The following is a 13,984-nucleotide window of genomic DNA, read 5'->3' on the forward strand; positions in this document are numbered from 1 at the left end:
TCAGTGACGCTTCAGTTTGTTTGAAGATTCAGACAAGCATTTACATTCCCACCAATGTTTTAGGAAAGAAAACAAACATATCAGCCCTGCTTCTCTAGAAGAAGGAAATGAGACAAGCTCTGGGCCTCCCAGGTGTTGAAGTACCTGTGCAGATATGCCAGTCAGCAGGAGCCATTTCTGCTTAGCATCAGTGCGGTAGTTGATGATCTGGCAGCCGGCAAGGCTGGAATGGCGATCAAACATTTTCACAGGCTGGGACTCCCCCTCCATGCTCCAGTGGTAGACTGCATTATCCGTTACAAGGGCAACAGTGTTCAGAGAGATCCACTTCCAGAAGGTGACATCATCTGTCATGGTGTGAGCCTTCATTTTGCTCTTCATTTCAATGTTAAATATTTGAAGTGTTTTCCCAGCTAGAAAACACAACATTGTTAGGCAGGTGACAGCTTCCACTTATTTCAAGCACTGGTTAAAAGTAGAAGAGCTGCACCACGACACTGAACCCTTATGACTTCCTTCAAGAAAATGCTGCTATAGACTGCAGTATCTTCAGTGCTCAGCTATTACTTTTAACCAGACCACTCTCCTAGGGCTAATTTTGCCACTACTGAGCAACCAAACAGATGTGGAAAACAACTTGGTAGGAGACAAGAGCTTCAGCTACACAAACAAGTTGTGTAATACTTTACATACACCCAAACTAGGTTACAATAACGCTGAGTCTCTTGAAAGTTGTAAGGAGCTATGTCAGTGTCATTAAAAACTCTCCACATCTGTTTTAAGCATGAAAAAAAAAAAAGCACAACATGGAACAATCAGGCTGCAGAGGGCTTTCAGGATTCAGACTCATTAATTAACATCCTCAGGTTGCACTAACAGCATACACAGCTACTGGCTGCAAACCAGACTAACAGATACTGTGCAAGGAAAGGGATCTAGTGACCAACACAAGTTCTAGAAGGTAAGTGGAAAAGTTCTCCTAATTACATTAAATGGTGCATACACACAGTGGCATGTAAGAAATTATTTCTTCCTGTTGAGAAGATAAGGAAGGTTCTGACCAAGTCCTACTAGTTTTAGGAGACAGCTATTTAAGAACATGCTAGTATAGCCCAAGAGGAATATTAAAGATCGTGTGAAAATAGGTGGTCAGAATATCTGCTACAGTTATTAACTGGAATTCAGCCTGATAAAGCCTCAATGGCTTGCCCATATGGGCAAGTGCTTTCACTCAGCAGGGATTATAAGACACTGTTAGTTCTGCTACTGACATAAGATGCAGAGTCAAGAGTTTCTCTGGAGCTTGGAGAAATCTAACAGAGTGTTACTCAAGCTACAGACTAGCAGTTTGTTTCCCTATCTAGTGCAGCTGGAGCTTTAGAGTCAAGGGAGATGACATTCAGGTAACATGCATCCTGCAAGGCATATTCAGGAGAGAAAAGTCTAGACCTAAGTCAAGAGGATCATTCCTGTTTATAAAAAACTTGGTATCAAGATCCCAGTAGTTTAAGAACACTTCAACTCCTTAAAGGGATTATTTTTCTGTATGTTAAGGATTCCCTTGTTTGGGAGGACACAAAAACCTCAGAATTTTAGGCTCTTGGTTGCTTAAACACCATTGTTCAGCCACGTGCACCACAGATCTGAGCTGTTTTATTCTGCATTTTCATTTCATAAGACACGACAGGAACTAGTACAGTCAATTGAAATAACTCACCATCTGCACACACAAGAAAGCATTAAAGTTGTGACAAAACAGTAGTACAGTATTAAAAGTCAAACTTAGACAACATTGAATACATATCAACCTTTCCATTAGCAACACATGCATTCCTAGGGTGACAGTTTAAGGCTCCTTGTGCCTCTTGGGGAAAGAGAAAGAATTCTGGAAACTGCGGAGGACTACAGAGAACTGCTTGTTCTGTGTCACCAGAGATACCAAGTTTGCTGACCTTGTGGTTGATTCACCACCCAAGTTTTCCCTGCATAGCTTTACTCTTCCTATCACAAACTGATACCATAAACATGCACAAATTGGTGTACTGGCCTTTTGCAGCAGGGCCAGGCTAAGGCCTTCAGGAATATTTTCCCTCCTCCCCAGCCTTAGTTTTCCTGTCAGGAGATGCTTAGCTGATGGACTTTATACACTTATGAGAAGAGGTCTCACTTCCCTCCAACATGATTCCAGACATGAGACTGCAGAAGTATCTCAAAAACCTACGCTTCCCTTCCAGCTCTCCCTAGTTTAGCTAAAGCAAAACTCATCCTAATCATCAGCAAGTAGCAGGAAGCCTCAGCTGAAGCTTACTGCCCAGCTACCTTCAGAAGAACTGAAAATGCATTCAACTTAAGCTCCCATTAAGCTGTGAAAATTTGGTAAGGGATCCTCCCACATAAACTGCCCGAGAGACTTTAATCAATCATAAACTAGTCTTACAGAGAGCTCTCCATCCATTCCAAGCATTCCTTTATCAGGATTTCCATACCTTTTAATGCAATGACTTTACTGGCAGGGTTCATGATAGCACTGTCAGCTGAAATTGGTCTTCGAATTGGGTTGCTGGGGTCATTCATGTCAATGATCACCACTTGAGCCTGTTCTCCTACTTTCTCTCTGATGCAGATGAATTTGTCAGACTCCATTGTCAGAGTACTGAAGCCAATGTTGGCTGGGTTGATGCCCAGATTTTGGAGCTGGAAGAGAAGGAGGCAATTAAAAAAATAAAAAGTTTAGCATTAGGTTATTACTTTATTACAGCTTTTTGAGAAAGTCACAAGAGATTCTAAGCTTCATCTATCTTTCTGTCACAATACAACCATTGCCAAAACTCTTGCCCATTTGCAATTAAGCTCAGCAGGCTTCCTAAAGAAGCCCTGGACCATTCAACCACTTGGTGCCTTGTCTTCACAGTCCATTTACACCTTACTGGTTTGAGAACTCAACTTGTGAGACCCTAACATGGTTTAAGCTGCACACTGAACTTGCCTGTTCCCAGCAGCTGTTCTAGAACTGCAGGTTCAGTACTCACTCTCACCAGATTTGCTCCCAGAGCCCTAACCTATTCCACTGAGCTTGGCAGCTATCACTATTTCAAGCTTAACATCACACGTGAGGTGTCTGAGCTTTGTCTTTATCCTTGTAGAGTTAAAAAAAGCTACCTGTCTAGCAATTAGCCTAGTCCTGTCTAGTAGCAAGCCTCTACCCAGGAGGCTGAGCTAGCACATAGGAGATGGACACTGCTGAAATCAGAAATGGCTCATCCACAGCTATACTTAACACAGAAGACTCCAACAAACCACCTCCTTTCCTGCTGAGCCACAGTCTGCTTCTGCATACCTTTGAATTACGTTTCTAGTACAGCTTGCAACAAGAAACCAGTTTAGTTAATATCCCTTCACTGTGAATTAGGATGCAGTAGTGAACAGTTTATTGCATGTTTCACGGTGGGAATACAGAATGGTTAGCTTAGCTCACATACAGCCAGCCAGCAGGTGGATATACCTTAAAAACTCAAGATCAGATTTATCCCTTAGAGGAATTACTGCTTCTGCTATTTCAGATATTTTCCTTTGTGGGAAGATTGTTTGAACTTCAAGCCCAAGGTCTCCCAAGGACTAGGCCTTCAAAGTCATTTCAGTATTATTGTACTAGTTTGAATGAAAACACCAAGCTCTTATCAGCTGTGCTCTGTAGGAGCTGAGAAGACCACGCCTGAGCTGAGCTGCTCTGCTCCTGCTTGCTTGCAGCTGCTGATAACAAGGGTGGATTACCACAGTGCCCCTTTGCCCTGGCTTTCAGGCAGCACATGAGGGACAAGCAACATCTAAACTATGGCACACCAAGTTAACAGAAAAAGTTTCAGAAGAGGCACTTCAATGGATGATTTGTATCACCCAGTCAATCAAGAGGGACAGATCTTGGTACAGTTTAAGGCTGTGACTCAAAAGCAAGTCAGTTTTAGCTCCTTGGGTCTGCTGAAGGAGAGAATTTATAGAAGATGATTCGGTTCTCTGGTCACTGTGCCCTGAAGGTTCTCCTGCTCACTCAAGAGAGGACTTCCCCATCTGAAGTTCTTCAGTCAGGTTCAAACAATACAAAAACCACATTAGAGGGCTAATTTCACAACTAGATTGAGTTAACACTGATCTTTCAGTAAATGTAAGGTCTACCCAGCTTTTATTCTCCAAAAGACTTTACGAGGTAAGACTACAAAGAGAACAGATTTAAAGGTAATTCTTGAAGTTAGGTGTCAAGCTAGTGACCATGGCTGAAGCCCTTCTTCCCAGGCAGAACACCTGCACTTCCTGCAACTTACCACAGTGAACAGTTCCATCCCAAGCCAGCCCCCTTTTACATCCATCCACCTGACAACAGAGCCAGGAAACTTTCAGGCAAAAGCCAAGTGGTTTATCAGCTCCCCCAAGAAAAAACTGTCTTAATGCCACAGCTTCTTGACAAGCCAGAACCCTGTTACTCAGATTTAATTGTCTGAGGTCCAGCATCACAAAACCCAATCACGCTCTACAGCAACATGGATTCACTTTGAAGATTCCAGATTTAGGATCAGATCTCCCTTTCACATCTTTATTTAAGTAGTGTTCTCTAAGCCTGGAACTCTGATATCTGTACATCAGCTAGGCAGGACTACATGTAACTTGCTCACACCTCTGTAGGCAGAGAAGATTTCAAGATAGAAGACTTTCATCTGGTAGAGCTGGAGAGACTTACTAGGATGTGATGTTTCCTTCTGTTAGTGCTACAAGCTTAACAAGCGCAACATCACTTACAGAGGATAGCTTGAGTCCCAAGTACTTCCTCCTGGCAGTAACTCACAACATTATACTCAAACACTGCTGACAAAACAAATCAAAGAAGCAAGTCCTAGCAGATGGCAGACCTCTTAGGGAGGTCTAGACTTAGCCACTGAACTAAAGTTGCTTAGATATTGCAAGACAGATTTATCCTTATCACGATCAAACTGCCATCTGCTAGGTGTGTCTGAGGTACCCAACCCTAGTCAGTAGGGGAAGATGTGGTCCTTTTTGAACTTCAGACTATTTTCAAAGGCTAGGTATTTTTTGAAAATATATAGTTGATTGGCACTGGAGCTCTGAAGAAAGCTTGGAGAAGCTTCCTGATGGAGGTGCAACCATTAGTGAGGTCTTTAGGTACAGAAACTTGTTCTGCTAACATTTCATCTTTTAATCTCAGATCCAAGTGCAGAACCAAGCCTGCATCAAGCACCGAGGCAGGAAGGTGACTCCAAGCATGACAATCTCTGCCTTTGGGTACAGGAGTGTCACCAGCCCAGGGTGGCATTGCCTTGTTCAGAGGGTAAGGTAAAGTAACTTTCTTTGGCTGCACTCAGATATGATGCACAGCACTCCTGATAGTATAGCTCATCCCCTGGAGTACAGGTGACTTCTCCCCAAATACGCTAAAGTTCAGGTGAGTGGGGCAGTGTTTATAAAGCTAAGCAAAGTAAACAGAGACCAAGATTGCTACTGGGAAATCCAACAAGAGAGATTTCTTTGAAGGCTTTTATTATGAAAATTTAAATACTATTTCACACACAAACTTCTCAGTTGGCACTACAACTAAAAGAATATAGAGGTTTACCACAGATTTTCTACTCCTTCCTCTTACCATAAAGGAACTACCCCCACCCCACACCTCCCTAAAATTCAATATAGCACTTACTTAGGTCCACTACCTTTCACCCATTCACAAAAAAGTTCAAAAAGATGGTGAAAAAAAATGAAATAACTAAAAAATTCCTACATCGTACTACAAAAAGCACTTCCTTGGCTTTCAAGCAGATGTGAAAGCAGAACTTGCTAGCTGTGCTTAAGCAACCAATTTAAAGTTTGAATTTTACACCAACATCTGTCAGAAAGTTCAGTTACACCACTCTCCTGAAAGCATGCTGAGAATAAAGTGTTCTGTGGGGTAGCTACTCCAGTAGAGTAGAACCACAAAATAGGATTCCAGAGACAGCAGCAACTCTTCTGTTCAGGAGAGATGTCACCTCAGAGGACTCCTTTAACCCAAGATGGGATACTTCAGTCATTTGCAGGCTGTACTGAAACAAATTCCATGATGGCCTTTATCTGAACAGCATTGAGAGGTGAAGCATTACAACATATTAAACCAAAGTCTGATCAGCAAAACCATTTTTCCAGTGAAAGATAATTCAAGTATATTCTTGGTAGCTTCTCCAGATCAGTTGTCATATTACATGCACATTTGACATCAAACTGTACAGTAAAACTGCTGACAAAAGCCTCTTTGTTGACCCTTTCCTGGAACATTTGCTTTCTTGTGACAGTTTGCTTAGCTGTCAAATAATTTCTCCTTGCCTATGAGGAAGGGCACAGAACTGCTGAGTAGACATTTCACCTCGACTCACACTCAACAGGATATAACCACTGCTCTTGTAGCCACAAGCAGCTGCTTGGTTTCTGCCCAGAGACTCCTTATCTACATGCAGCTAGAAATCACGTAGCTGGGAAGCGCCAGTTCACAGAAATATTCCCAAGTATTTCAAGAAGCACAGAGCTCCTTGATGTGCAGTGAGTCACAGTAGCTCTACTGCAAGGCCATGCTTTGCTGGGCTTTGAACACAGCACAACATTACGCTACGTTTCAGCCACTCATTTAGCTCCATACACGAAAATTAGCAAAGCAAACTTAAGTCTCCCAAAAGGTATTGATCTGTCAGAGCTACTAACTGCAGATATGTAACGTGGGAGTCCTACAACCAATGCCCTTCATGCCTACCAGTGCAAGGTAAGAGTTACAGCTCACGAGAGGCTAGGAAGTTATGTTTTCAACAGATAAGAGACTTCTATAATATTTGGGACCTCTTACATTTCTATATCCTTCCTATTTTCTGCCTTACCCTCAACAAGCTGAGGGAGCCATCAGCAGCCACAGGCGTGCTGGGTGACTGTTCTGGTTACTGTACCTAGTGAAACTTGAGTGCAGAACCACTGGCTGCTATCACTTGTCTTTGGTTAAGTCACCACAGCCCCAGTGTGAAGTGCTAATGAGCAGTGGCACCAGGACAAGCGGGACTGTTGACTTCAGTACCTCCTGTAAGGGACATGCCAAGAGGAACAGCTTATGAACTGCTTAACTAATTGTTTCTATCCAATTAGTGGACATGCTCTTCAAGTTGCTCAGATTCCTCACAGAATTCTTTGTCACAGGTTTTCCCTCTGTAAGAATATTCCAAGCTCACTGGTTCTAGCAATTCAGATCCACTAGGAAGCAGGGGGCAAGACCCCCACCTAAACATTGTCAGCCGCAGCAGACCTGTCTTTAATTCCTGACTCAAAATACCAACCAAAGACTTGGCTACTTCAAACTAATGCTGTTATAGCAGAGATTTAGTGGGCTAGAATGTATTAAACTGTCTCCCTGCTAGGACAATACATGGAAACATTTTGTTGTTTGTGGTTGTTAAGAGTGCAGTAGTATCTGTGTATGTTTTGGATATGACCCTTCAGCTGGCCAGTTTTATTCAGCCAGCTCTCTGGCATAGGTAGCTGTGCTTCTGATAGCAATCCAAGGGCCACCACACTAGAACATTATAGCCACCATTCAGGTGTACTCCATCAGCAACCAACAGCTACAAGAACCCTTTTCCTAGCAAAAGAACGGTTTTGTCTCAGCATCAGGAACAGCCCAAGCGGACAGCTTTCTGTCTAGGTAAGTCTATAGAACTACTTAAGTATTTTAAAACTTACTTGGGTTCAGATGAGTTAAGTCACTCTAGTACAGCAGTGTGCCTGGTCCAAGTACCCTTTTTATAGATTTCAGGGTACTGTGGCTAAATTAAAATGCAACCACAGTTCATCACCTGCTAGTTTGTCTAGTTCCTTCTCACTTATCAGGAACATGTAATCTTGGAAAAGGTCCATTCACCTACCACAGTGAGCAGTTCTGTTTTACTTTCACTCTCAACTGAAATCCCTAAAACCTTGATAGGAGCAACTAGATTTGCAGTCATTGGACATGCTGAACTCTGATCTCCTACCACACAACCATTAGACTGCTTCCTCACAGCTACTTAAAAAAAATAGTACTGTTAAGTTTTGTAAAATAAATCTGGTAGCTTTGATAGCAAAGAAATCAAGCTTCTCCTTGAAATATCTCAAGGTAAAAGCTTCTCTGCAGTGTGTTGTTGATGTTCTTTTATGGCAAGGCAAGAGACAATACACAGATAACATCCCACATATTTGTGACTACTGAGATTTCAGAGCTATGTCATGGGACTCAAACAAAATGTGAAGCCTGACAACACATTTTGGTTTTAGACTTCACTTGGGAACTCTCCAGAAAGCTTACTTAACCCTGCAAAACAAACTACTTGCCACATCTTACTTGCCCATAAGTGATCTTTAGCTCAAATTTCAGGTCCAAAGCATGCTGTACTGCACACCCAAGAGACAAGACATTGAGGAGCACAACAGTGCAGGGCTCCTGGAGGCTTTAATTCTTCATTCCCATATCACCTAACCAAGATACTGGCAGCAGCAGATAATGCCAGCTTGCCTTGAGCAGTGCAAGGTGGAGTACAGCTGGGTTGAAGCTGAAGATCAGGACAAGCTTCGTATAGACAGTTACTTTACCATTTTCTGAGCTGCAGTAGGGGGACCATGGAGAACTAGTATCATTCTACACATATTGCTGACTGCCAGTCTTCTGGATTAATGGAAAGCAACTTCCAATAATAGCCTCACAAGAACTCTCCCATTCTATCCATCACCTGCCTTTTTATGAAGAAGGCTCCAGTTGGATACTTCGTCTTTCCTTAAGCACCAGCTACAAGCTTGCAAGTGTTGCTCAACACTTGTATGACAAGTTTCCCAGACAATGTAGGTCAGGCACAGTTCAAGAAACTGCACTACTGAATCCATGAGGACCTCCTACAAACAGCCTGGAACACGACGATACAGCAGCTCTGGGTAACAAAAATGTTGCAATATCAACATTTCTACTCTCAGAATTTACTCCAACAGTAGTCAGAAGGACCTCTGAGAACTCAAGTTTCTCTGAATTTTTTCAATGAAGTAGAATGAGGAAGTTCAGTAGGTACTGCAAAGTGAAGTGTGAAGGGCAAGAGCCATGGGTAATGCAGGCTCAGAAGGCAGGACACCCAGCCAATGCTCTATATTAAATAGGAGCAGGAGGAAAAAATGTAATAAAAAATTACAAATAAAGAGATAAATCAGTCTTCAGTCAGAACAGACATATTCCACAACAGTGCTGGCCTGAAACCTATCAACACCTCAGAGTGAAGCTGATGCGTTTCATTAGGTAATAGAACTCATGTCATTAGAGACCTGGTCATGGGTCACATGTGAGCTTTGTATCTTAAATAATGGATCACAGACTCATTTCCACAATACTTTATTAAGAGATGGGCTGGCTTTCACCTGAGCACACAATTGAGAACCTTCTCAATACCCCATTCTAAGCTAGGCCACTACCAGGAGAGAACGTTTGCTCAGAGCTGAAACTCTGGCCAACTCATGAGATTCTCCTGCCAGTGCTGCTGGATAAAGAACAATCCAGGGCCTCACCTAAGCTATGAATTCTGGCCTGGCTTTAAAGGGATATCAAAGTAAAATTATCTAGTGCCCAATAGTTAGCTAGCTAGATATAAAGCAATCATGGCAGCATTTTTTAAATCCAGAAATAACACCACAAACAGTGGTAATTCACACAGCAAAACAAACATTTTGCATTTTTCTTTCAACAAGCTGTCTAGAAATTAAATTATTTCCATTTAGGTTAGGGGGAAAAAAAGTCACTATAAATGATGCAAACCAAACATGGTAGTAGTGTCCACCACAGTTCCAGTTAGCCAAGCACAAACTACGTTTAGATGCTGACAAGACAGGGAAGAAAAGCTATAGATAGGTTTGCAGAAGACATTGCCTAGGTATGTTAATGTAACTTTCATTACACAAGTTCACCTCAAAAAAAACTCCTCGGTAGTGAAGCCAAGCTTAAAACCATCACAGCCACAGCAACTCGGGACAAGAGGAATGTAGTACTGCACCCTACAGACTTGTCAGCTAGGAAGTACACATTGCACAACCCAATTACCACTTCCAGACCCCTCCCTGTACTCCAGCTTCACCAGAGACATTAAAGCTGCACGTTCATTTGAGAGGGTAACCTTGCATTCCTGCACTGGAGTGACTTTAGAATTGTTACTACTGCCTTTGAAAAGCCACTATAAATAAATTAAAGGTCATCGTTTGGAAATGATCTATTAGAATCCGATTACGGTTTAATGCTACCCAAACCTAGAATTTGTCAGGGGCCAGGAAACATCAGCAGTGAGCAGAGCCCTGGCGCTCCTGTGCCTGCACTGCCACAGCCGTGCCGCAGGGAAGCCCGCAGTAGCTTTCACATTTCACTGCAATATGTGGTTTTCCACCACAGAAGATGACAAGTCAGAACATCAATAAAACGCTTTAATACGTCCTTACATGAAGTCATCACCCCATTAATTTTTTTTTTTTTTTTCAATTAACAGTACACGGACACAGCTTTCCCCCCCCCCCCCCCCCCCGCCCCACCGTCCCCCCTCCCTCGCGGCTGCCCTGAAGCGGGATTTCCCACTCGCGGACTCTCCCCTCGGAAGCCGAGCGACACCATCCGCACTCTTCCCTCCCAGCAGGTGCTAGAGCGTGGGCACGGCGCCAGCCTCGCCTACACCACCGGCACGGAGCACACTCCACCGCCCAGCGCTGGGAAGCCGAGGTGGGGACCGGGCAAGGGCAAGAACTGTATGCCTGCACCTCAGCCTTCATCGCCGCCTCCCCAGGACACGGCAGAGCCCCACAACGCCCCAGCCCTTCCCCTCACGTCCGGGCCCGCACGGAGGCAGCAGTGGGCAAGCTGAAAGGTGCCCTTCGGGGCGGCGCAGCGGGCAGCCCGCGGCGGGAAGGCGCTGCTCGAGCTAGACATCGGCAAGGCCTGCGGAAAGCGACCGCCGCGCTGCTGCAGAAGACCCAGGCAATCTCACGGCCCTCAGGGAAGGACCGCGGGCAGGCCCAGGGCCTCTCGCCCAAGCACAGACCCCGGGCGGCTCCTCTACCAAAGGGAGCGGCCCGCCCGCCCCAATGTCCGCTCTCCAGCCCAGCTTCCCTCGGCGCCCACCTGGAGATGCTCCTGGAAACGAATCGGCAGGATCTGGGCCATGGTGGCGGCAGGCTGGGGCTCCAGTCCGAGGCCGGACCGGAGTCACACCTCAGCAAGGTCCGGGCGGCACGGGGAAACGGGACCGCAATGGCGGAACGGGCCAGCGAGCAGGGAAGAGCCGCGGCGATCCGGAAGCTGCCCCCGCCGGCGGAAGGATACGGCCGCGGAAGGAAGAGGCCTGGCCTCACCTGCCAGGACCGGCCTTAACTGCGCCGGCCGCGCGGAAGGATTCCGGCGAGCGGCGTGACTCACGCGCCGCGGAGCCAATGGGAGCGGCGGAGGGATCCGCCACCGGAAGGGACTATTTCGGGACTCATCACTCCTCCTCCCCGGCCTTTTTTTTTGCCACATCATGCGACCGGGGTGCGGCTACGTCACTTCCGTTCCGCGCTCGTCGCCCCGGCGGTCACGTGCCGGGGGCAGCGGGGCCGGTACAAGGTGACTCGACCGGGGCGGAGGCGGTTGCCATGGGGACTGGCGGGACAGGCCAGGCCCCGGCTTCCCCTGCTCAGCCCGAAGCCCCAGGCAGCGATGGGATCGATCTCTCCACCCCCAAGCTCAGCACCTCCCGGGGCCGCGGATGAGGGCTCTGCCCGTTGACCCTTCCTCGCCCTCACTCTCTGGCCTGCTGCTTTTCTGCCCCGTTTCAGGGTGTCCGGCTGGTGTGCTGCTCTGCCCTGAGCAGTAGCTGAATCGATAGAGGATGTGGGTTTGCTTGCTGTTCTCTAACCAACAGTGATTAAAAAGAGAAAACGAAGTAGGGAAGGACCAGCAGCTGACCCAGACCTTCTCCCTTCACCCCGCTCACAGGCTGTCAATGCATAGCGCCCCAGGCTGCTACAGTCCCTTCGCACTTCAACGATGGTCGAAAGGACTCTTTCCTTGTAACACTGTTAATAAGTACAGTAACATAATGAAACTTCAAATTTCCTTCTACATTTATTAACTTAATGTAAACCCCAGCCCACAGAACCAGGTAAAACTTAACTCTTTCTAAAAAAATTGATGACCAGAGCATTCCAAGTGTTTCACTAACAGTCTGTGTCCTGTAACACACAGACACCCCAACAGACCTCACCCCTGCTTTGCTTACAGCTTGTCACCTTCTGCAATCTCATTTCCTCAGATCATTTTTGCTTTGTCTTCAATTCACAATTGCAAAAGCTGAGCAGCACTGAAACACGGGTAAAAACAAACAAAAAAACCCCAATGCTCTTCCTTTAGATAAATAAAATAAAGCTCTAGGATTGAAGAGATACATAGCCCTGAGCAAGAGTGGGTGGTGTAGCTACTGCTCTCAGACCTAGCGTGTGGTGCTGATGTCATTTGACTTGCAAGTGGCTATGACAATGCAAAGAGAACATAAAGTCAACAGCAATGATCTGTGGGGCTTTTGCAAAATTCAGGCAATGGGACTAGTCAAAGAACAGTGCTGGCTTCTCCAAAGCAGGGTGTGAGCAAAGTAGGAAAGAACAAAACCCTTTTCCATCTGAAGGCAGGATAAAGAGCCCAAGGAGAGAGGAATCGTAAACACGCCACTTCCTACAAGGATTGATCACAGCCACCAATTGTTCGATTCACACACTCCCTTAAGAACCAGAAAAGCATTAATTTTGCTGCTGTTCCTGTGCTCTGCACATAGACAAGGGGCAGGAAGCAGCAATTCTCCTGCAACTCAGAACTCCAGGGCTGGCACTCACAGGACATCAGTGCTGGTTACCAACAACTGTGGTGCTGCTCAAGTTAAGCCTCCTACAGCCTGGTGAGCAGCACCTGGCCCTGCAGGACAGCTGGAAGACACCACCACAGCAATCAAAGCTGCTGCTTCTCTCAGCTTGGCAAGTCCAGAGACCAGCCTCAGCTTTTTCATTCCAATAGGTACAACCGCAGAAAGAGGGACAAGCATCAGACCTGCTACCTTCTTTATGAACAACAGTATTATCAATCATTCATTTCCCACAGTTTTTGTAAGCACAGCACAGAATCCCAGCATAGCAGGGGTTGGAAGGGACCTCTGGAGATCATCCAGTCCAACACCACCCTGACTGGAGCAGGGTCAGCCACAGCAGATTGCCCAGGATCACAATGCCCAGGCAGGTTTGGAATCTCTCCAGAAAGGGAGACTCCACAACTTCTCTCGGCAGCCTGCTCCAGCGCTACGTCATCCACCTTCAGCTACAGCCTGTCCTGCAGAGCTGGAATGTTTAATACATCAAGTGCTAAGGCTCCCTTACTACATCACTGTAACTGTGTTAGTTACCTGAAAAGCAACTGAAGGCAACACACAAGCTGCATACAACTGAGGCATGAAAAATGACAGTAGGTTCTTTTAGTGTCTTGGAAATTACAGAATCACAGAATTACTGAGGCTGGAAAAGACCTCTGAGATCAGCAAGTCCAATTGTCTCAAACAAAAATATTACTCACTGAAAGTAAAAAAATGGCAAAAAAAAAAAAAAAGACCAGCTCCACACTAGAGCACTGGAACATTTTAGGACTATTAAGGTGACAGCAGATTACCTCTTTATGAGAAGGAAACAAACTTTATGATGACAAAGCAACACAGCTCTTGGCTTTGTTACGTACTTGAGTCAAGGAAAAACACCAATATTTCCTTGTTGATTCTTTTTCCACAATTGAAACACTTCTCCAGAGTAAAATCCATGTGTTTGAAAAATGACAGCTACCAAATTCAGACAATCAGCCCAGGAGGCAGCAGGCCTGCTGATGGACTGCAGGATGCAACCTGGCTGAGGACTG

At 45.5% G+C, this 13,984-nt stretch overlaps 1 protein-coding gene across 2 annotated transcripts in view; it reads right to left on the reverse strand.

The window, feature by feature from the left end:
* The window catches only part of CLTC (clathrin heavy chain), a 30,974-nt gene extending 19,738 nt beyond the window's left edge, over positions 1–11,236 (reverse strand). The window contains exons 1-3 of one of the 2 annotated variants that reach the window (XM_054394226.1): positions 11,183–11,236; positions 2,487–2,694; positions 145–413 (exon numbers count right to left, since the gene is read on the reverse strand). In XM_054394226.1, the coding sequence (XP_054250201.1) occupies positions 145–413; positions 2,487–2,694; positions 11,183–11,224 (519 nt within the window). In that variant the 5' untranslated portion in view covers positions 11,225–11,236. Of the gene's footprint in view, positions 1–144; positions 414–2,462; positions 2,695–11,182 lie in introns of both variants that reach the window. The other variant, XM_054394225.1, reaches the window with a different exon arrangement.
* Between the last annotated feature and the right edge of the window lie 2,748 nt (positions 11,237–13,984).

The sequence above is a fragment of the Indicator indicator genome, chromosome 30 (genome assembly GCF_027791375.1).
Source record: "Indicator indicator isolate 239-I01 chromosome 30, UM_Iind_1.1, whole genome shotgun sequence".
NCBI classification, from domain to species: Eukaryota; Metazoa; Chordata; class Aves; order Piciformes; family Indicatoridae; genus Indicator; species Indicator indicator.